The 25,420-nt window shown below is 43.0% G+C and overlaps 1 protein-coding gene across 1 annotated transcript in view; it reads left to right on the plus strand.

Moving 5' to 3' along the window:
• Positions 1 to 2,552: 2,552 nt before the first annotated feature.
• dclk1a (doublecortin-like kinase 1a) overlaps positions 2,553 to 25,420 on the plus strand; it is a gene marked incomplete at both ends in the record, with an annotated part of 130,839 nt that continues 107,971 nt past the window's right edge. Inside the window, 2 exons of the mRNA XM_080749270.1 lie at positions 2,553 to 2,925; positions 6,303 to 6,649. Of these exons, the coding sequence (XP_080605396.1) occupies positions 2,553 to 2,925; positions 6,303 to 6,649 (720 nt within the window). The remainder of the gene's footprint in view (positions 2,926 to 6,302; positions 6,650 to 25,420) is intronic.

Raw genomic sequence — 25,420 nt, forward strand, 5'->3', positions numbered from 1 at the left:
GGCTGGTGGAGACAATCAGGCTTTTATGAACACCCTGAACTGTTTTTAATTTGCTTGATTCAATATTTAGATATTTGATGTAAATGTTACCAGGCCCAGGGCCTCTCCCCATACACACCCATTTTAACCATGATAGATTCATTAGAAACACCTATTATTTTTTCTGTTGACTCACACTACCCTCCTAATACGTTAGCAGGCCGTGTTTTTTCAATAAACCTTTTCATTTATTTTTAATAATTCTTTGGGAAAATGGAAAAAATTAAATACAATAAAAAGTTAAAAATAAATGAAAAAAGTTATCGAAAAAACACAGCCTGCTCACGTATTAGGAGGGTATTATGAGTCACCTGAAAAAATAATGGGTGTTTTTAATTAATCAATCATGGTTAAAATGGAGTTTGAAGTTACAATGGGTGTGTATGGGGAGAAGCCCTGGATGAAGATGGCCTGATAACATTTACATAAAATATCTAAATATTGAATCAAGCAAATTAAAATCTGTCCAGGGTGTTCATAAAAGCCTGATTAGACGATAAAATGACCAAAAGTTTTTTTGAAAGTGAAATATCCCTTTAAACAAGATTTAGGAAAGTAGACCAAATAAACATTGATTGATTGATTGATTGATTGATTGATTGAAGACTTTATTAGAAGTTCGCTGGTACAAGGTCTACATTGAGGACTACACTTTACCTTAGAAACAAGCCCAAAAAAACAAAACCCTCAAACAATTACCAATATTTACAAGCCTATAGTCGCTTATAATAAGCAGACCTGGCAACAGTGCCAATGAGGGGGGTGTCAATGGAAATCACGACAGGAGGAGAGAGGGGAGGAGGAGGGTGAAAATGGGAGGGGAGCAAAGCAGCTGCTGCCCAGTTAAAGACCAGCCTCTTCTGTTGACAACACACACTGTCACGCTTGCTTTCTTCTCACGCGTGCACACACTCACACTCACACACACACACAGTCACACACACACACTGCTGGACTGGTGTGGTGGTGGTGTCTGCTGGAGCCCATAGACAAGTGGACAACAAACAAAGGGACAGCCAGAGCCAGCCGATCTAGAGGACAGGACAGGACCGCAGGTTCCACACAGACTGTCTGCTGCTCAGACAGTGCTCACTGGACTGAATTAAGACTTCACTCACCATTACTGGAGGTCACACAGCTGTTCTTTAGGGTACCCGATTATAGGTAAGTCTTCTGTCAAAGTGTTGTTGTTTTTTTATCAGAAAGAAAGAAAGAAAGAAACAGCTGCAGGCAGCTAGTTGGAATTGAACATGACTTATTCAGAATTGTTTCATTGTCCAGTAGCACCCCCACCGAAAAGAAATAGGCTAGTCACTGTGACTGTTTGTAAACAAGCACAAACATGATGGGTGGTAGGCAGCCTAGGCTACTATGATCAAATACGTGTCTTGTCTTGTCTTGTCTTGTCTTGTCTTGTCTTGTCTTGTCTTGTCTATAAAATATCATATTTAAGTGCAGGCTACATGTGCAGTGTTCTTGACCACTCTTTTTAAGCATAATTTCGGATTTGTATAGCCTATATTTGATAGCCTATAGACCTATGCCTTCATAAGTCATTGTGACTTCGTTGCAAGGATAAATTGGTTAATCTATTATGCATATCTGTTGTTGTATTTTAATTGATCCAATCAATCAACCTAATCAGTCAGTCAGCCAGCCAGTCAATCAATCAATCCACAGGGCTGTTATGCCTCCCCTCCCCTCACTAAGGGGCCGGTGCTGAAACGCATTGTTTCTATATTCATGAAGTTGGGAGATGGAGCCAAAAAGGCTGTTAACATTGATTAATCTTGACCCAAGACCATGCTTTGCACTTAATCTGCAATGTCTCACTCTCTTTGCAATGCATGCCGACAAGCACTGTCTGAAAGCACCGTCGTACGGCGAGGTATAAAGGCAGCATTAAGAGGCTGCTCGTGACAACATGATATCCGACTGCACTGCTCTAGCTCTGCTCTCTGTCTGTCTCAATGAGCAGAGGCGTCAATTGGGTATGGCAAGCTATATGGCAGCTGCCATACCTTGGCTACAGGGGGGACAAATAAAATGTACTGTGATCGTGCCTGTTAAAGTCATGACAACGTGACTGGTGTCTTGCACGCGCGAGGGCGTGCGTGCAAGACACCAGTCATGTTGCCATACCTTAGCTCGTATCTGAACTGACGCCGCTGTCAATGAGTCCACAAACACGCACACGCACGCAGCCGTCGCAGCTACAGGGGCTTAAGAAGCTCTTAATCTGTCATTAGAGGGTTATTTACAGACTGGGACACAAGCAAGAAACCCTCCACTGTGTTCCTTTAAAGAAAAAAGAAAGAAAGAAAAAAAAAACTCCAGTTTTGTTTATTATAACTGGACCTGGTGAAACTTTATTTATTTATATATTTATTGAATAGCCTGTTTATTTATTCATCAGCCCATCGTCCCTGACTGTTGTATCTCCTCCTCATCTCATCAGACAGCCGTCCTATACGTGCAACGGTGCAGACTATAGTGTAACGGTAACCATAGGGATGGGAGAAGCGCCGGAGCAGCATTTCGACGAGCGGGACTCGGCACAGCGGCACAGCCGAACGACCAGCGCCAGGATGAACGGCGTGCAGAGCCCCACGCACAGCGCCCACTGCAGCCTGTACCGCACCCGCACCCTGAAGGCGCTCAGCGCCGAGAAGCGCGCCCGCAAGGTGCGCTTCTACCGCAACGGTGACCGCTACTTCCACGGCATCACCTACGCCGTGTCCGCCGACCGCTTCCGCACCTTCGACGCGCTGCTCGCCGAGCTCACCCGCTGCCTGTCCGACAACGTGCACCTGGCGCAGGGCGTGCGCACCATCTACGCGCTGGACGGCTCCAAGAAGGTCACCGCCATAGACCAGCTGCTGGAAGGTAAAAGACCTGTGTAACATAACTGTCTAACTAGTTCTGTGTTTATTACATCTGCATAGGCTATGCCAGTGGTTCTCAAACCTTTACATTTTGAAGGTCTCCCCTTAACTTTGACAGTACAGGCTACAAATGGAACCAAATGGACCCTAACTCCATTTGTACACTGTCAGAGTTACAGGGGGTCAATTTAGACCCCCTTAAAGGAACCTAGAGAGTCCCTGAAATCCACTTTGAGAACCACTGGGCAATGCCATGTGCTCTCTCTGTCTCTTATGTCTGTCTGTCTGTCTGTCTCTCTCTCTCTCTCTCTCTCTCTCTCTCTCTCTCTCTCTCTCTCTCTCTCTCTCTCTCTCTCTCTCTCTCTCTCTCTCTCTCTCTCTCTATCACACACACTCAATTACAACTTTTAATTGAGTTTAATTTATACCTATCCTGCTAAGAGTAAAGAAATGGGTACAGCTTGTGGATCTGCTACTTTTGATGCTTTTGTGGGGCACTGTCTGTAGTATGATCAAGTAGGGCAGCCTACCCGACAGCAACGATATACTGTATACTGTAACTGTATAGAGAGAGGGAGAAGTGCGTGCTGATCTCGCTCACTAAAATGTTTATGTTCCCACAAGTATAGTGTGTGCGTGTGTGTGCGTGCGTGTGTGTGCGCGCGCGCGTATATGTGTTCCAAACGTGGGGGTTTTGAGGTCAACCATTGTCTTTGTGATACAGTATAGCTTATCAGCTGACTTCATGCACCTTGACTCTCACTGCTTATCTTGCTATAAAACCCTATACTTGAGAGTCAGCCTACTGTGTGTGTACCCATGTTTTCTTGCGTGTCATGTTTGGAGAACCAGTTACTACATCTTGTGTTACTGCCAAGTATAGTTATTAAATGCCATAGAAGAGCATTGAGTTATAGCTAGTTTTGAATGTACAGACTCATTTGAATATCTTCCTTTGGTGGTGACATGCCACCCACTATAAATAATGGCCATATCCAGCTATAAGCACTGCATGGCAAAGAGAGGTCTCTCCTCTCCCTGTTATCACTAGTGTGATTCAGAAGAAGAAAGAAACAGGGAAGAAGAAAGAAAGTAAGCAATTTACCCCGAGTGAGAGGACATTATGTTCTCATAATGTCCGCAGTGAGGGTGTTATCGGACGAGGCGCAGCCGAGTCCGATAACACGCTCACTCAGGACATTATGAGAGCATAATGTCCGACCCCGAGTGGTAAATAGCTTTTCTACCACTTTTTCCCGTATACATGAAAGAAAACACATAGTTGTAACTTGCAAGGATCTTAAGTTACAATCATTATTGCCTATAAAACTTCCGCGAGACAGCAGATAGTTCCACAAACAACATCTTCTACTCACCAACAGATGGCGCCAACTCCATACTAATCCATGCGTCTAGCTTACAGCTAAGCTAACGTCAGTTAGAAGTACCGTTCCGGCCGTAAATAGAGGCTGTTCGCTTCCAGAAAGGCATAGGTTCAGAGAAAAGGGGCTTTAAAGTTGGCGGATTGCATTGGATCCAAATAAATCGGCGACTATAGCATGCACGTTAGTAAACATAGGACCGTTGCCACCGTCATTTGTTGGTTGGGGGAAGTCCCCGGATGTACACTGAGGCGCATTGATCTCGGACACACAACTTTGCGGCAGTTGTCCTCTCATAACCTCCGGAATTTAGCCAATCAGAATCCAGTATTTGAACACGTGACTCGAAAAAGTGGTAGAAGGAACATTCTAGGGGGTCATAAAAGATGCATTTAACAAGAGAAGCTGCATGTGTATATCTTGAAGAAAATGTGGTCGGCTGGCTGACTGTTGAACTTGCAGCAGCTGCTGTTAATACCAATGCATTAGATACAGGTTTGCAATAACAGTTGTTTAGAATAAGATATGTTAAAAAATACAACAGCAGCAACAGTACAAACAGCAACGATATGTTACAGGTAGGCCTACAATATGGTAAACTATACTGTAGATCTGCCATGAGAGATTGGCTACTTGTGTCAAGTTCAATAGGCATTGGTAGGCAAGCTTGATACTATATAGACTACTAAGCTAAGTAGGCCTACTGTATACTTGAGTATAAAATAAATTAAGTTGAAACTGAAAAATGATGAGTTTTATGTAGCGACCTCAGACTGGCTCCATTTAAGTATTCACTGTGTGTAGTGTGACTCAGAGATGATACGATCAACCAGCCTATTGTGAACGACTGAATGTAATCATCTATGAACCTGTATGTAAACAATGCTCTCAAGATATTTGATACAAGCCCCCTTTTCAAGCTGTTGCAAAGGTTGATCAGAGACGTCTAATAAGACAAGAGATCAGATAAAACAGACTAGTCTCTGATGAGAAATTAGGTCGTTACTCTAGCTGCTTTCAAGACCGGCCAAGTTTATTTGTATAGCACATTTCAACAAATAAGGCAATTGAAAGTCCCTTAATACCACAAGATAGGGTTTGCACAGAGCTACAACAAAGGATTTAGCTGCAGAAAAGAAGTGCATGTGTCTTGTACTGTACATGGTCTTGATACATAAAGAGTCCAGTGTGTTCCCATTCTACTTGTTTACCGGAGAAGCTTGCAGCTTACAATGGGAAATGTGAAAGTACATAGACAAGATATCCCACACATTTTAACCACATCGTTTAGCTACTAAAGCTAATGAAAAATTGTGTCTCTACGTCTTTAAATGTATTTCCTTTCCTTTCTCTAATTTCCTCATCTTTCATAATTTCTCGTTACTGTCTGTAGGGCCTACCTCGAAGCCACTTTTACATCATGATCCGATCCCGTTTCTCTAATCATGCAGGCTACTACTGCTTTCTTTACCTTGTGACTCACAGTCATTCTTAAACATTGATCCTTTCAGACATGTAAAAAGTGCCAGTCTGGAATTTATTCCCTTAAAGATTAAAACCCATAGATTAAATTTATCAGTCACCATGTCTGATTTAATTTGGATTCCATAGAAGCCAGCATGTCTTCTATGTTGCATGTTATTCACTGAAAATAGCTGATCTACAAGCTCACAACACATGGCGCTGCGACGTGTTGTGAGCTTGTATTTTGGGTTATTAGTTATTTTTAAGATTAAAGAGTATTTGAAGTGATCACCAAACTAGCAATAGAACACATTTAGAACACATCACATTTAGTAGCATCTTCCATGTTGATTTCTTCAACTCGTTGGCTGGAACAGCAGCAACATAGGTTTACAATGATAATACCTAAATATCATCATTAAACTTTCACTCATGAGATTTTATTTTGCTTTATTCCATGCACCCCCCCCCCCCCCCCTACACCTGCCACCCCCCCCCCCCCCCCCCCCTCTTCCTTCTTCACCAATCTCAGGTGAGAGCTACGTGTGCAGCTCCGTCGAGGCCTACAAGAAGCTGGACTACACCAAGAATGTCAACCCCAACTGGTCGGTCAACGTCAAGGCGCCGTCGGCGAGCGCCCGCCCGCCCCCCTCCCTGGCCAGCAGCAACACCATGGGCGCGGGCCAGGAGATCAAGGACTTCATCCGTCCCAAGCTGGCCACCATCGTGCGGAGCGGCGTGAAGCCCAGGAAAGCCGTGAGGATCCTGCTCAACAAGAAGACGGCGCACTCCTACGAGCAGGTGCTGAGCGACATCACGGACGCCATCAAGCTGGACTGCGGCGTGGTCAGGAAGATCTACACCATGGAGGGAAAGCTGGTGAGCAAATCTACAAGCACCACAACGCCTCGCGGTGCGAGGCGTTGTGTGCTTGTAGATCTACTGTTTTCACTAGTCTTGTGCGACAGTCTTGTATGATGAAGCAGGGCTTTACTTATATGAAAAAACATACACATTTGAAACTTGGAGATACGAGGTTTTTGCCCGACAGTGACGATATATATATATATATTTCTTGCTTAGATGGTGCCTTGCAAAGTGTCTTCCCCACTGTTTCCTATACCATCTCAGAAAGCCAATACGTCAACTACTAAGCAGAGTTGTCACGTTGCAGTGTTTCAAGTACAGCTCTGTTGAACTTCATAACAGCGCTTTATGGCACGCTGAGTTCTGAATGGGTTTGTACATGCCAACCATCAACTGCTAATTGGCAGTGAGCTTCAAACTGCGTGGGGTTTGTTTATTTTAAGCTGAAGAAACTCTGCTTCAGCTTTTGCCACACATGCATCTATTATAAGAACTAGAATGAACTGGAATACGTCTGCTGCTGGTTTGGTTACCATGGTCTTTGTATGTAAGAAGGAGTAAAAATATATATTCTCCCTCAATGGCTTTGCTGCTGCTGGTACATGATGTAAATGGAAGGAACAGACCTATAGAAAGACTAGTGTAAATATTACATGAACTTACTCTATTTTTCACATATTGCCCTCTTTAAAAAGACTGACCCAATGTTCGTGTCCACAAGGCATACAGGTATATCGTCTCTGTCATGGTGGAAATCTCATATGTCCATAACTGTTATTAAAGAAAAAGTAATAGTAAAAGTAGCAGATCTACAAGCTTAAAACACGTCCCTCGGTGCTGCGTTTCGAGGTTGTGGATCTGCTACTTTTGATGCTTTTGTGTGACACTGTAGTATGATCAAGTATTTACCAAAAAAGACAAAAAGTTACAATATGGAGGAGATAAGAGATTTCTGCCAGACAGTAATGATATACTGTATTTATACTAGAGAGAGAGAGAGAGAGAGAGGGAGAGGTGGGTGCCGGTCTCGCTCACTCCTCACAAGTAGTGTGTGGGTGTGTGCGTGTGTGCGTGTGCGTGCGTGCGTGCGTGCGAGTGTGTGTGTGTGTGTGTAAATGACCCTGTGATCATTTACTGTAGGTTGTTACTGTGACAGGCTTACTCTTTATTTACAGTTTACTCCATCAACACGTCACACGCTGTTAGCTTCCACGTGTATCGGTCCTTCTTTTGGCAAGCAACACAGCGGTACTACAAAGTATATAGGCCTATTAGGCTGTTTAGACTGTTCTACTTCTTCATGTTTGTCACCTCGTCTGTCTTACTGTCACTGTATGCCTGAGCCACTCACTGTCTGTGTGTATGTCTGTCTGTCTATCTGTCTGCCTGCCTGTCTGTCTGTCTGTCTGTCTGTCTGTCTGTCCTGTCTGTCTGTCTGTCTGTCTGTCTGTCTGTCTGTCTGTCTGTCTGTCTGTCTGGATGACTATAGTTCAGTAATCAACCACAGACGCTTGTCTCTTCATCATCAGAATGATGATCTGCCAACAGATTGGGTTTTATATCACAGGCCTGTCCTGAATGGTGACTAACGTTTGGACAGACTAACTAAAGCCTCTTCACAAAAAAAAAATTAAATAAAAACGTTTCTTACTGACCATCACGAGTCTCATGAATCGTGACCAACATGATATAAAAGTAGCAACAGGAAACAGAAGTTGGTCTGAGGGAGAGGTTGTCCAGGGTCCCGTTAAATCTGTCATTTTAATTGGATCAGTGATTCATGTTCTGGTGTATATATGGCTGTGGTGACACATCATGCTGTCCTAGTTCATGGGTCTGCAGTGGGTCTTCAGTTTGAAGAAATGTTCAATTCTTGATCATGATTATATTTGGTGGGAAAAAGTCTTTGTTGCTCATTGTGCCTTCCTTGTCTTTGACCACTTTGGTCTGTAATGGCCTCTGTGCCTGATGGATGGGGAGATGGGCTGTACCATGAGCGTTCTGTTATTAACTTACTCCTGTGTAATGTCAGGAGACATGACAGGAGTAAGGTTATTTCATGATAACATATAAAACAGAAAATCACAGTTTTCAACACTAATCGAGACAGAATGATGACATTTACTCCATACTTATTGTCATGTTAATTTAAAGTGAAATCATGTAGTTCTGGACTTGAGCCAACTTACTGAATAAATAACCAATTGCCACCAGTCCAGGCAGGGAAGACCATACATAAAATATACTGTGGGCCTACCTACCGTATATTTACTGTAACATCTGTTGAGAACATTCGCAATAATGTAGTTCTACGTTTACAATACGGTAGTTTGTTGTTGTTGTAATTTCTCGTATATTTGGAATCAAATGTATTGATTGATTGTGTCCATGTGAGCTGGATGGTGTCCCCAGTCTGTAAAACAACCGGCAACAGGATCATGTTTTTACAGAAGGGGACGGCTGTCTAGAACAGTCTTGGTATTGCTTCTTTTGACTGATTGATTGTCAAGTACAGTCAAAAGTCAAAACACCAGGGGGCTTGATGTTTCCATTTTGGTCTATTGTACTCAATTCAACAGTAAGACAAACATTAGTAGTATTTACAGAAAAAGTAGGGGTGGGGGCGCGGGTAAAGAGGATGCTACTGTCATCAACATCGCCCTTTATTTCAAGTCAGTGTACAGTTGAGTGGCAGGCCCTCATTTTCAATGTAGCCGAGATACGGAGAACACAATATCAACAGGTGTCAAGGTGTTCCATTTTTTTTGCCAGGGAGGCGGGGTCAACCCTCAAAGCAGTATGATGGTGCCTCATCAATAAGGAACTTTAGGTGGATAAGTGATCGGGAGAAAGGGTCGGTGGGTGGATGGCTAAAATTGGAGCATGTGCCTTTAAGCCCACTTGTATTTTGAGGTCTGTCCCTATTATCTGCATCCCCACGAAGGTAGCTCAATCACCGCAAACCACATGACTCACACAGCTCACCTCCCGGCTGCTGAGCTCATGTTGGCACATTAGTGTCATTGGTGCTCCATTCACAACTTGCTATCCATAGCTACAGGCTGCACCGGGAGGCCACGCCGTTATCAGACATGTTTCCTTGAGAATCCTATTGTTGGTGACAAGGATATTATAGTCAATTAAAACAGAAATAATTGTTTAAATGTGACCCTAAACGTGACTAAAATGTCCTTAGTCCTTAGAGTTAATATTTCATGCTGAAGCCTATTATTTTGGATGGATATGAAATCTTAATTATATTTACCGTGAATCACGTTTTTAAAAGTACCAGCTCAGTGGCCTTGTGGTTAGTAGGGCTGTCACGATTATGACATTTTACATGACGATTAATTGTCACTCAAATAATTGCGATTAACGTTTTCATTGTTGTTGTTGGTTTTTGTCGTTGACAATTACATTTCTGTTTGGCTTTTAGGCTTTGAAGTTGCACATGGCAATTATGACACATAACCTAAATATACAAAGAAATTACTGACATATTTGACAACTTTATACTTAGAAAATAACATTGGTAGTGGAAATAGCCGATCTACAAGCTCACAACGCGTCGCGACGCGTTGTGAGCTTGTAGATCTGCTATTTCCACTACTTTTTGAAAGTGTTTGAAACTATATTAACATTTCTCAACATGGAAACGATTATGACGATTACCTCAAATAATTGCGATTACCTCAAATAATTGCGATTAGACGATTATGTAATAATTGTGACAGCCCTAGTGGTTAGAGTGTCTGTCATGACATTTGGAGGTCGGGGTTCAATTCTCCCCGGCCAGAGGATGTACAGTATTTGCACATCATGTCCAGGGGGTGTACTTGTACATCCAGCTGCCTCACGCTATACAGGAATAGGAGAAGGGCTCCTGCCCTATGGGCCACATTGTTCTACTTTACTGTACTTACAGCACAGCAGGTTTTCTTGAGGCTTATTATTACACAATACCTTTTTAGGATCTTTTTGAATCTCGCCAATGGCAAATACCCCATATTATAAACTAATAGAAACTAAACGAAAACCAAGCCTACACGAACTTAACAGTAATCACTAAAGCAAATACAAAGTAAAAGGAAATTACAAAACGGTAATAACCTTGATAAGGGATTAGACCTCGTTGGAGCTCTTTTAGTTTTTGCACAATGCTAACTAGCTCCACAATGGCTGCTTGACATTGGGTTAGCATTAGCTCTAGAGATTAAACACAATGAGTGCTGTACTCCCACCAGTTTAGCCCCCCCCCCCCAGTGTGATTGGAATCTAAGACTATTATGAGAGAGCTATTTTTAGACCCAGCATCGATCGGGCCCGTCGGCATGGTAACACACACACTCTCCCACATGGGGACTGCCTGGGCTGAGTCTGCACGACTGTCTTATTGTGTGTGTGTGTGTGTGTGTGTGTGTGTGTGTGTGTGTGTGTGTGTGTGTGTGTGTGTGTGTGTGTGTGTGTGTGTGTGTGTGTGTGTGTGTGTGTGTGTGTGTGTGTGTGTGTGTGTACGTGCGCGCGCACGACGCACGTGATTATAATGTTTAGACTGATGATGGGTTCCTGGTTTTCCCCTGATCCTAGATTACTGAGGCACACTGTCTTTATGCATTTGATGATGTATTACGCTATTTACCTTGCTTACTGTAAATGTAGATCGTATTGATCGCTATTGATCAATAGCGTCTTCTCTTAATGCCTAATGTGTGTGTGTGTGTGTGTGTGTGTGTGTGTGTGTGTGTGTGTGTGTGTGTGTGTGTGTGTGTGTGTGTGTGTGTGTGTGTGTACACGTGGGCACGGACATTATCCGTGGAATCCCTATTTTGGCCGTGTCATTATCAGTAGAAATATTCAAAGATGAGTGGATTAGAGTTTGGAAAGGAGTAATCTCTCGAGAGCAGACTCTGATAGCATCAAATGAAAAGGAACAAAACAGAGAGGGCGTTCCCTTTTATTTGACGATGGTTAGCCAGATTGGGAAAGGAGTGAATGTACATCAGTAGAAGGACAGTCGTAGAGGTGTTTTGTGAATGTTTGACGTTGTGCTCCAAGGGCTGTTTCATGCATAAAAACGTTGTGAAAGGTCTCAATACCAGATAAGCCCATGGCTCATTTAAAACCCCATTAAAATGGGGCTAATCCATACTCAATCGGGTAATAGAGAGTGAGAGAGAGTTTACCTACTATTTATGAATGTATAAATAAATATCGACTTTTTTTTGCCATCCCATCCCTTAATTTGTCTAGTATGTTCTTATTCTAGTTTATTTTCCTTTCCTTCTGCACATATTTCTCAACCCCTTTTATTGTTTTCCTTTATGTATTTTTCTCTGTTATGCGCAAGAAATGGGTTGTATAAATCGATTGTCTAAAACAGAGGTCATCAACCTGTGGGTCGGGACCCCCATGGGTTATTTTGGGGGGTCCCTAGATGATTAACTTAATGTGCAACATTGTGTTTTCTCACTCAACAGTAAACAAACCAACATAAAGTTTAAGTGTATATAGGGTATCTGCACATTTCTAAAGTGACAATTTAAGGACTTTTTAATACCCCTAAAATGACAAATTAAACATTGGCCAAATTATCAAATATTAGAGGCAGAAATTGTGAGGCGTTGTGAGCATGTAGATCTGCTATTTTCACAACAATACAGTGTTATACAAACTTGTCAGGGTGGGGAGTCCCCAGTTAAAATATGATTATTTCGGGGGTCACAGGCTGAAAAGGTTGAGAACCGCTGCTCTAAGACGACAAGGGCTTAAGTGGTTACTGAATGAAGGAAGGAAGGAAGGAAGGAAGAGAAGTATAGAAGCAGGGAGCAGAGGAGGTGGATTATATGCATTCCATACTGTTAATGACATGTGGAGCAAGCAGCTACACAGTGTATCGGGTTATAAGCTGGAGGTAATTACCTGAGAGCATGCGGGGATAAGGTGTCATGAACTGGCATTATGTACAGCGAGTGTGTGTGTGTGTGTGTGTGTGTGTGTGTGTGTGTGTGTGTGTGTGTGTGTGTGTGTGTGTGTGTGTGTGTGTGTGTGTGTGTGTGTGTGTGTGTGTGTGTGTGTGTGTGTGTGTGTGTGTGTGTGTGTGTGTGTGTGTGTCAGTGATGTCATCATTGAGCCTGCGGCTGAAGTGTGTTTCTGGGTCCTGACAGCTGTAGACCTCAGCTCCCTGTAGGCCTACGGTAGAGAGAGGAGGGGGGGAGGGGAGGTTGCATTCATTAACCTCTGTAAGGAGGCCAGAGTTTAGTAGGAAAACTGTACGTTCTAACCTCCTGCCCTAAGCACTTGAACCCTAGCATCCATAATATATTCTTAGAACTTTAGCCAAAAATAGCAGATCGGCTATTTTTGGCAAAGAGGTTTGGTGTAGAGCGGACTAAGTACAGAGTGAAAGGTCAAGTTTATTAAGTATGGATGGTTCAAGTTGTTAAATATCTGAAAAATACAAATGGTCATGAATCCAAAATACACTGATGATTGTGCTGTCAAACGATGAAACCGAATGGTATCTATGGGTTGTGGGGGTCCCTGCTTCATCTCTCTCTCGACTAAGGGGTCCTTGGCCTGAAAACGTTGAAGACCCCTGCTCTGCTATTATATCAGTGGTTCTCAAAGCGGGGTTCCAAGGAGGTCCGCAGAAAAATCAAGTTGATATAGCATCAACATCATTTTAATCCTTTATACACTGGCACATTTTTGAATATTTTTTATGCCATTTTAACCTCAGCTTGTCACATTTCCACAACATGGTATGGGCTCCATTAGGGCTCTCATGGAAAATGTACTTGATGATTAATTGTTGCTCCAAAAATTCCTATGAACGATTTTGTTGAAACACTGGAGCATAATGACTAAGCATTACATTTCTCTTTGGCTTTTAGGCTTCGTAAGTAAAAAAGTGCACAGGGCAGATATATGACAAATAACTTACACAATTTAATAACTTTAAACATGAACAGTGGAAATAGACGATCTACAAGCTCAAAACACATTGGGCTCTATTATGATCCAGGTCTTATGCCTTATGCCTTAACTTATTTGCCTTTTTGGAGCCGTGGGCGGAGCCCATGGTCTCCCTCTGAGTGGCAATGTGTGTCCTGTCTCACCAGTGAGAACTGTCCCGTTGAGTTCGAACAGTACCTTTTATGACCACACATGTTAAGGGAGGGGCGCTGTTTTCAGGCCAGGCACACACACGCACACACACACACAGGGGGGAACACATAGAATCAAAAACATAGATCTGGAAGTGCTCAATTTCACGGCTCCACTTCGAACCAAGGTTTGATTTTTTTTACTATTTTGAAAAACATTTTTAAATACTTCAAATGCTGATCTACATCTGCACGTTGTGAGCTTGCAGATCAGCTATTTGAAATATTAAAAGAAATATGTCTATATAGTAAAAAAAGGCAAAGAAGTTAAGGCATAAGGCATAAGACCTGGATCATAATAGAGCCCATTGTCTGCTATTTCCACTCATTTTCAAAATGTTTGAAAAGATATGAACATTTTTCATCATGGAAATGATCATTCATGACAAGTATGACAATTAATTATCATTACAAAATAATATTGTGACTAGGCTCCACTCGACTTGACTACTCACTCATTTTCCACTGCAGATAGCATTTTTTCCCTTCTTAACCCTGTCTTTTACCCTGAGCCATTCACTCCAACACACAAAGTGTGTTGGAATTTGGTGGGCCTTGACCAATCAGTGAAAGAAAGTGTGTAATTATATAAGACTTCCCAGGGCTGGCTGGGTAGTAGAGCACTGGGAAACTGTGGCAGCGTGCGTAACGGAGCGCACTGGGAAGTGTTATGTCACCACTGTCCTCCTCAAAATAGAACAATGGGATTCAGGTCAAAAACCAGCAAAGTTGAACATTTACTGAGCATCAGTATCCTGTCCTTTGGTGTCTGTCTCTCTCTCTCTCTCTCTCTCTCTCTCTCTCTCTCTCTCTCTCTCTCTCTCTCTCTCGCTCTCCCTCTCCCCCTTCCCTGTGTCACTTTCTATGTCCTGCTCTCTCTCTCTATGCCAGTCTCAGTCTGTCAGTAGCTCTCAAACATTTTCATGTCAAGAACTCCCAAGATTATATGTATTTGCCCTCCTAGCTCCTTTCAGAACCTCTCCCTCCGCTATGCAGCTCCGAGATGAGGTTACTCTCGTCAATCACACTCGGTCTGTTTGGGGGAGGCTCCGCCGTTCGCGAACACTTCTTACCTTTTGTGAACATTCTATCCAAAAAGTAAAGGTCCTTTATCTGTCTCTCATCGTTTTACTTCTCAAGTGTGGAAGAAAATCAAAGCAGCGTGTTGAAATTAGAGGCTGACAAAATGAGCGATATAAACTCTTTATTTTTCTTCCACGCAACGGACCAATTGTGGTTGACGAGAGTGAGGAACCTCATCTCGGAGCTGCATAGTGGAGGTAGAGGTTCCGAAAGGAGCTATTCCCCCCCCCATAATTTGCTGACCCACAATTGGAGAACCTCTGTCTCTCTCTTTGTCACTCTCTAATATGCCACTCTATCTCTCTCTGTCACTATCTCTCTCTCTCTCTCTCTATGTCACTATCTCTCTCTCTCTCTATGACCATCCATGTCACTCTGCCACTCTCTACTATATGTTACTCTCTCTGTCTTGTTCTCTCTATCCTTCTCTTTAAAGATATCACTTCAGCTCTTTGAGAACCCCACTTCAAATAGTGCTACTACAACTACTGCTTGTACGTCTACTATAACTACTAGTACTGCTGTACTTGTGTGGAGCACCAATTTGTGCAAAGTGCGATGTGCAGCAGCTTGTAATTACCGTAAAGGTGCAATAAACATGCAGACTTTATGAGTGTTCCAGTGTCTTACTTCAGTTCCATCCACTTGTACTGCCCAGCAGTGTTGCCAGATCTTGCGAGAGAAATAAGCAACCAGGTCTGTTGAAAACGAGCCCAATAGAAGCGACTAGGCCACATGAGCACTTTAAACCTATATACTTTGCTGTTTGATATATGAATATCCGATGTACAAGCTCACAACCCATTCTGGCTAGCCATCGTCACGAAAAGGGACCGCCCACTTGTCCCTTTTCTGCGTAGCCATCATTGACTCTTGTCTCAAGAGATTGCTCACAACCTGCCACACTGCGACACGTTGTGAACTATTGCAAGCTATTTTAAAACCAAATCTTGGGAAAAAAAAGAAAGAAAAAGAAAACGTGTGGTAGGCTATATTTGTTTTTTCCCTGGCAGTCTGGCACAAAATATTTTCAGATGGGCTTCCGTGGAAAAATATATATTAATTTTGCGGGGCCCTTGACATGAAAATATTTGAGAACCACTGGATTTAGCAACATGAAGCAATTTCAAATAAGCAATCACACATAAGAAACAAATTTACAATTTAGGCATTTAGCAGACGCTCTTAATCTATTTGCAGACACACACACACACACACACACACACACACGCACGCACGCACGCACGCACGCACGCACGCACACACGCACGCACGCACGCACAGTACGTACATATGAAGGGGTATTTGTGTGTGTGTGTGCACACATGTACACAAAATGTGCAAACCTAACCAAATTTCATATCTCCATAGTCTAACGTTCAGGTGCAGCCCAAAAACCTCAACCCAAAGTTGCTTATAATAAGCTGACCTGGCAACACTGGTGCCCAGGTGCAAAGCTTTGCCTCATGGGAGAGAGAGGCTAGGCTATCATGTGACATGGTTTGTGAATCAGACTCAAACTTGCGGCGTTGTGCTGTGAGTACATGATACTTGGGCTTTTGTCAGCTTGCCTACAGAGCAGTACACACTCACTGCATGCTGTACTGTGTTGTGGTGTCATGTTTCTGTGTAATTGGAGCCGGTGCAGGAGTGTGGGACGGGTGGATGTATCAAATGACAACCGCAATTTGCCTTATCGATTCCAGGGTAGTCTCGGGTCTCACTGGAGCTCATCACTATGCATTTTGTTTTAAAGCCACATCTCACCTACCTACCTACAGTACCTACAGTACCTACCTACCTACCTACCTACCTACCTACCTACCTACCTAGCTACCTACCTACCTACCTACCTACCTTCACCTACCTACCTACCTTCACCTACCTACCTACCCACCCACCTACCTACCTAGCTACCTACCTACCTACCTAGCTCTCTTGCTCTCTAGCTCTTTGTCTCTCTGCATTTAGCAGTCACTCTTAATCCAGAGTTACAGTATGCAAGGTAAACACAAGATATTAGATAATTACATCAAATGCATAGAGTTAGTAGTGCCTCAGTAATTTAGGATAATCGGTAAACCCAGAACCATATCAGTCTAAACAGTATTATACATAAATATGTATATATAAATATATATATGCATTCCACAGACCAGAAGACAGGGGGCTCTGGCCATGTTCAGGTTTTTAGACATCTCATGTTGTGTTTATAAACTGCTGTGTCCCCTCTCAAACCAGTAAGACTCCCTAATCGGGAGATAAGCGCATACATAAACTTTAGAAGGCAATGGTAGGCAATCAGGAGGGAATATGGGAAATGGGACAGATCCATGTTGAAGACATGACTTTAGAGATACTGTGTACTCCTTTGCGTGATTTTAGGGCAAAACCTGTAGGAGCACTGTCCAAAAATGTGTTTTGCAAAAGTCGGCCTGATGGTGGCGCTAGATGGCACAGATGCCTGTTGATGACATGACTGTAGAGATACTGTGTAGAGTTCTCAACGGGCCTGAAAATTAAGGCCCGGCCCTAACTGGGCCCGAGTGGGCCGACCCGAAGCCCGGCCCGACCCTAACAATTATCATCATTTTCGGCCCGAAAACCCGAGAGAGAGAGAGAGAGAGAGAGAGAGAGAGAAAAAAAACGTCGCCAGTAGGCAGCTGGCAGCGCCAGTGCCTCAAATTACAACAGTGAGAGAACGGACATATAATAGTTGGCGAAATGGCAACTTCACATGTTAAATTGTTCATGAAACATGCAAGGTTCTGCACAAAATGTGCTAACGTTAAATCCCTGTTGTTGTCAACAGTCAATCTCAATCATACAGCTCTCATCCTCCCTCTCCCTGCCGTTGTCGCTGCCTGCGTGATTTATGTTTCGTCCTTTCAACGGTCACGCATCAAACGCAGGCTCGGCAGATCTATAAACCCAAAACGTGTTCATCTGGCTTGCATTCTGGGCTTGCAGATCTGTTGTTTAGTGCGCGACACCACCTGATCACCATGCTTAAACATATACAACTTAGGCACGTAATAAGCGGCGCGCTGCGGCTGTAAACCCTTTAATATAAATGCACACAGCAGCAGCAAAGGACACTTGATTAACCAGAAAGCATAATGGAATTAATAATATCTTACCAGCCGAGATGATCGTCTCTAAGGTAAGAGGATGTCAACGTATGGTGCTTTTAGGTTGGTCATGTTGATGTTGTTGTTAATACAATCCTCTTAAGTCCTTGTCAATAATATCCAGGTTGGTTCCGCTTTGAATGTACTTTTCTTGGATTTATAACTTATTACAAACTTGTAAAACTGCCTGCTGCCTTTTAATTTAACATGCAGCTCCAAACTTTCATCGTAGCCGCTCGATCACACAGAGCTAACGCTGACTCGCTGCCTGTGACAGACTTCCGTATATCCAAAGGTTTCGATTGTGACGTCATCACAACAACCAGACTGCTCTATGAGACTGATAGACTATACTTCCGTATGCGTCACCGATTATCCTTGGTCCATTGGTTAGGAACTTAGGCAGGTTTCAGTGCTGCGCTGAAGACAGGCAGACAGCGATATGCGCCTGTTCTCTGTTGCTTGAGTGACGGAGCCCGGAGCCCGGCCCGGCCCGACTAATTATTATAATTTTTGGGCCCGGCTCGGCCCGATAACGTCGGGTCGGGTCGGGTAGGGTCGGGTTCGGGCCGAATTTGAGAACTCTAATACTGTGTACCACTTTGCATGATTTTCGGGCAAAATCTGTAGGAGCAGTGTCCAAAAATGTGTTTTGCAAGAATCGGCCTCATGGTGGCGCTAGAAGAGGGCCATGTGAGAAATGAGGGGTTGTGGTGTGGCAGCCAAGGAGTGTGTGTGCAAAGTTTGGCATGGATAGGGGCAACGGTGGCGGAGATATGAGTAGGGGAAAAGTGTGGCGTGACGGACAGACTGACAGACAGACTGACAGCCGGTGGAGGTTTTGATAGTAACTGCGACCTGACGGCGCACGGCGCACCTCCATCGTCTCCACCTTAACCAAGGTGCTTTTTTGATACACACAGACTGAAAGACCTGCAGAAAAGGGACTCCCTTAGTGTCAAGTCCTGCAAGCACCTTTACCACTTCCTGTTGTGTGTGATGTCATCTAGTTGCCTAGGTAACAGGGCTGAGCTGTGGTGGTGATGACACAGGGGGGTGGGGGGGGTTATGGGGGGTGGGGTCAGGAGCAGTGTGATCAGTGAGATAGACTGGATGTAGGCTAAGTGGCTTAAAGCCACAGACATGGTGACTGGCCTATTATTACACCTACAGTAAGCTCTGTTTGCGGACACACACACACACACACACGTAACGTACGTACATATGAAGGGGTACGTGTGTGTGTGCACACATAGGGCTGTCACAATTATCACATAATCATCTAATCGCAATTATTTTAGGTAATCGCAATTATTTTGAATAATCGTCATAATCGTTTCCATGTTGAGAAATGTTAATATAGTTACAAACACTTTCAAAAGGTAGTGGAAATAGCAGACCTACAAGAGCTTGTAGATCGGCTATTTCCACTATCAATGTTCTTTTTTTAAGTATAAAATTGTCAAATTTGTCAGTAATTTCTTTGTATATTTAAGTTATGTGTCATGATTGCCATGTGCAACTTCAAAGCCTAAAAGCCAAACAAATGTAATTGTCAACGACAAATACACAATTAAATCGTTAATCGCAATTATTTGAGTGACAATTAATCGTCATGTAAAATGTCATAACCGTGACAGCCCTGTGTGTGTGTGTGTGTGTGTGTGTGTGTGTGTGTGTGTGTGTGTGTGTGTGTGTGTGTGTGTGTGTGTGTGTGTGTGTGTGTGTGTGTGTGTGTGTGTGTGTGTGTGTGTGTGTGTGTGTGTCTAATCTAAATCTAACCAAATGTATACTTCTGGCAATGCTCTCATTTGTCATGCGCACCAATAGTGTAATCACCATGTAAAGGATATTGAACTGTGAGCAAGTCCGTTATTAAATAAGCATGACTTGCATTATGATGCCACTCATACTGCAGCTAGCATCTCAATGTTTTGTTTATTGGATTTTAACTCAACAATTGACATGACCCAGGCTACTTTTTCTCCCTCCACAACAAAAAACAAACACGAAATCTTGCATGAGAAAGTAAAATGCATAAAAAAGGAAATAAAAAGAAAACAAAAAAGAACATCAGTCAACTAAAGCATAGAATGAATAAATGCTACAACAATTTACAATCCGCAAGACATTACTCCACCACAAATACAAGCTCACAGTTTGTCACTTTGTGCCGCCACGCTGCAAGTTTGTACATCTGCTATCTTTGAATTTTTTAAATAAATGTTAAAAGTGTGCGAAAAAGTTTGAGATCTACCGATTTAGAAGGCATTTGTAGCATCGACCTCAGGTCTTAATAGGTTAAAGTAGGGAGAGAAGACGGGGAACAAAAGGAACAAGAACAATGCACATGGTTTGCATGCACACTTTTGAAGTAAACTTTTTCAAAAGAAAATCTTTTCATGAATCGCGACCATGGTCATCACAGGGTGAAACAGTTTCAAAATAAATCAGCTATCACCATGGCGTGTGAGTATTAACTGTAAGTTCTAGGTTCATTAGGTTCTGCTGCACTGTATAGCTGTCAAAATCAGCTGTCACGCATTGTTGGGCAAGCTAGCTATAAGCTGATCAAAAGCAACTGGGCTACGTTCAAAAGCTCTCTTTCAGAATAAGTAGCTAGTTACACTGCAAGCTACTTTGTCCTCAGTCTCTCTAGCCAGACTGTTGACTCACACAATTTTCAGACCTTGCAACAACGGAAGCACAGAAAACGTCTGTTTAGTCTTTAGTCATTCAAGCAAATTCGTCTTAATATAAATCAAATTAGTTGAAGCCTATTATAGCCTAATGTAAATCTAATTGGCCAAAGCCTTTCTTGCTTGTTGCTTAGCAGAAATTAATATTCAAAAATATATGAACGTGAACGGGAATGACAAACAGTTGACAGCTTCCTTGAATTGGCATTCAGGGGCCCTAGTTCCAGACTTGAACAGATTGTGGAATAGTTACTGTAGTGAGAGTACTTTGTTGTCCCTAATGTGGTTGGTATCTTGCGCAGTAAGGACAGGCGACTGTGCCTTTGCTGTGTTGGCAAGTTGTGGAATAAACTGTTGAATGGGGATCAAAGTTGCCCCGACCCTAGGGACTAGGGGGAAACACCCATCCTTTCACTGTAGAGGACTGGTTGTTTTATATTTTATGAGTTGTGTTTGTGTTTAGTTCCACTCACTCCTGCTGTGACTGACAGTGTGACTGAGTTCTTGTTGTCCTTGGTAAGGCAAGGCATTTTTCATTTGTACAGCACATTTCAACAACAAGGCAATTCAATGTGCTTGACATAGAAACACAATAATACAATTATAACATGACATTAGGATGCATAAAACAAAATAAGTAAAAATAGTCCTAGTCTAGTCTTCTTTGTCTTGTCCTTTGTTTTTCTCTTTTCCTCCTTTTCACTTTTTCTCGGATGGCTATAGGGTAGCGGTCCGGGCACCGCTCCCAACGGCTTGTGCGTGTTCCCCCTTCTCTCTCTCCTCTTCAGTCAGTCAGTCAGTCTACTGTAATCTGTCAATGAATCTACTGTAATATGTCAATGAAGGCAAAAGCCCCCAAAAATGTGCATGTTGCATCATTCTGAAAGGTGGAGGATGAGGAGTGAATCATACTGCCTGTTTTGCCCTGGCAACGTGTTCTCCATGATAGATTATACCCCTTTGACATTTATAACGATTTAAATTTATACTCACACTTTAATTTTCCTACTTTTGATTAATGATTCTTAGTTTTTTTGAGAGCCAGCTGGATGATATATAAAGAAATAATGTCTTGGACCATTCCCAAATCCATAAAATGAATGTCAACAACATACTGTAGCATTACACTAGCCTAGCCTCTGTCGGGTGGAAACCTCGAATGGCCAGCCCAGAATTATTACTTTTCAGGATTCAGATTGCAAACGTAGCAGATCTACAAGGGGGGGTCCCCGAAGGTCCGGTCCCTTGGGGCACGCATCGTTACTGCGTTGTAGTATGATCAAGTAAGGGCGTTAATTTGGTTAAAATATATAATATAAGATGTTTCTCTCTGACAGTGTAATCCTTAGTTAGTGTGTAGTGAAGTGCAGAGTCCAACCTGTTGGCTCTCTGCAGTGCAGAGCTCAGTGCACTCACTGCATCGCTGGCAACACACGCAAGAGCTTTTAATATCTCTTCATCTCTCTCTCTCTCTCTCTCTCTCTCTCTCTCTCTCTCTCTCTCTCTCCCCTGCCCCCACTGTCTCCTTCACCTGACTTGTCTGCTACCTTCTACACAGCAACATCCTCCTCAGTATTCATTTAACTCTGTCAATGAAGGATCCCTGCAGGTCCACCTCTACACTCTCTCAGAGTGAGATCAACACGGAGGATTGTGTTGTGCATGCCAAGGTTCTTGCTACGCATTCTTCTCTTCCTCTGTCTTTCTCTCCTCGCTCTTCTCTCCCTCCCTCTCTCTTTCTCTGTGGTTCTCACCCTGTGGGTCGGGACCCCCAGGGGGGTCCCCAAATTATTTTGGGTGGGTCCCCAGATGATTAACTTAATGTGCAACACTGTTTTCTCTCTGAACAGTAAACAAACCAACATAAGGTTTAGGTGTATAGAGGGTATCCGCATGTTTCCTAAAGTGACATTTTAAGGACTTTTTGATACCTCTAAAATGACAAATTAAACATTGGCCAAATTGTGAAATATTAGAGGCAGAAATTGTGAATATAGCAGATCTACATGCTCACAACGCCTTGCGTTGCGAGCATGTACATCTGCTATTTTCACAGCAGAACCATGTTATACAAAATGTAATGTCTCCAGTTCAAATATGATTATTTTTGAAAAGGTTGAGAACCACTGCTCTATCTCCCTCGCTCTCTCTGCCTTCATGACTGTTTTTATGGCCAGTTAGTTCTCATTTAATTAGCACACAGCATGCACCCCCTCGCTCCCCTAGCTGGAGCATATTGTCGCTGTCGGGCAGAAGCCTTGTACATCCAAAACGGATGCTTTTCAGGGAATGGGGGAAATAAAACTGCTTTTCAATGGATCCAATTTAGTTATAATTTAGCCACAAGCTCTTTTCATCGTGTAAATATTTATTTAAAAAGGAAAAATCCCAGGAAAGACTTAACCACTTTCACTTTCAACATTTAAAAACATTGTGAAAACATAACAAAATTTAAATATGGAGGTACAAGATTTCTCTCTCTCTGACTGTGAACAAGAAATATAATAAATCTATATTTTTCTAAAATAGCAGATATACAAGCTCACAGCACAGCATACAAAGTGACGTGCTGTGAGCTTGTAGATCTATATGAACTAATTTGACTGGCGATCCCCAATTAACCCCCCTGTCCCCCCCCTCCAAGTCCTCGGATACAACTTTGAGAACCATTTCCTTATGGGGGTCCGTTGGCTATTGCATGTGGAACTAGGGGTCCTTGACAGTGAACCACTACACTATGGGACACTAGGAAAACCACATCACAGCATAAGTGCAAATCTGTGTACAGGCAGGCAGTTTATTCCCTCTGATGATGGTGATGATGATGATGTCACACTTTAGTTCTGCTTCTGTTCTGCTGAGTCACTGACACTCTGTGCAGCAGCCTGCAACCGTGTGTGTGTGTGTGTGTGTGTGTGTGTGTGTGTGTGTGTGTGTGTGTGTGTGTGTGTGTGTGTGTGTGTGTGTGTGTGTGTGTGTGTGTGTGTGTGTGTGTGTGTGTGTGTGTGTGTGTGTGTGTGTGTGTGTGTGTGTGCAGTAGTACCTTTGGTGCGTATACCGTATTTGTATGTTTACCTACAGTATTTGGCTTCGTACCTGCAGTATTTGGCCGTGATTAATGGCTGTGACTTGGCCTACAGAGCTCTGCAGTTGAACACCTTTTTTTGGATGTACTGGCACTGTGTGTGTGTGTGTATGTGTGTATTTGTGTGCGTTTGCGTGTGTGTGCGTGTGAGTGTGCATGTCAGTATACTGGTAATTAGTAGCAGCTTTTGACAGTTGTCTGTGGTTAGAGGACAGCTGGTCACATCAACATCTGTCTGTCTCTGTCTGTCCCTCACAGACACGCAGACAGACAGACAGACAGACAGACAGACAGACAGACAGACAGACAGACAGACAGACAGACAGACAGACAGACAGACAGACAGACAGACAGACAGACAGACAGACAGACAGACAGACAGACAGACAGACTCATTCATGCACCACACTCAATGACCCCTTGTGCTTCCTTCCTTTCTTCCATGCTCCAGAAACTCTTAGTGTCTGTCTAGTCTTCCTCAACAGCATGTGTTGTCACACGTTTTGCCACCACACTATGCCCCAAAACACACACACACACACACACACACACACACACACACACACACACACACACACACACACACACACACACACACACACACACACACACACACACACACACACACACACACGCACACACATCCACAGTTTGCACACGCACACGCCACTTTGAATGCCAATGGATCGGAAACAAGGGATCAATGAAGGGAGAGATTGAAATTTTAATTGGGGCCGCAAAATGGAAAGGTTGATAGATGTAAGACTAGGAGACAGAGTGAGAGAGAGTTGGATGGAGTTAGAGAGAGAGAGAGAGAGAGATTGCCTCAGAGATGCCTGACATGAAACACAGAAGATGACAAGAGAAACTAGTCTTTCAAGTTAGGAGACGAGAGGAGAGCGAGAACACAGAGCGATGGGGAGCGAGGGAGAGAGAGAGAGAGAGAGAGAGAGAGAGAGAGAGAGAGAGAGAGAGAGAGAGAGAGAGAGAGAGAGAGAGACACCGACTGTGTGACGTGTGCCGTCTGTTGTTGTGTGTCACTGAGTGGCCAGCGGGGAGTAGAGATGAAACCAACGCTCCTTCTGGATTCCTTTTAATGTGACACCAGGAAGTTTGACTGTAGGGCTGTCACAATTTTTACATAATCGTCTAATCGCAATTATTTGACATAATCGTGATTATTTTTCATAATTGTCATAATCGTTTCCATGTTGAAAAATCTTCATATATTTTTTTAAAAGTCAAAAATACTGCAAATAGCAGATCTACAAGCTCACAACGCGTCGCATCGTGACGCGTTGTGAGCTTGTAGATCGGCTATTTCCACTATCAATGTTCTTTTTTTAAGTATAAATTTGTCAAATATGTCAGTAATTTATTGTATATTTATGTGTCATATCTGCCATGTGCAACCTCAAAGCCTACAAGCCAAACAGAAATGTAATTGTTAACGACAAATACACAATTAAATTGTTAATCGCAATTATTTGATTGACAATTAATCGTCATGTAAAATGGCATAATCGTGACAGCCCTACACACACACACACACACACACACACACACACACACACACACACACACACACACACACACACACACACACACACACACACACA

The sequence above is a fragment of the Nannobrachium achirus genome, assembly GCF_963921795.1.
Source record: "Nannobrachium achirus genome assembly, chromosome: 19".
Lineage (NCBI taxonomy): Eukaryota > Metazoa > Chordata > Actinopteri > Myctophiformes > Myctophidae > Nannobrachium > Nannobrachium achirus.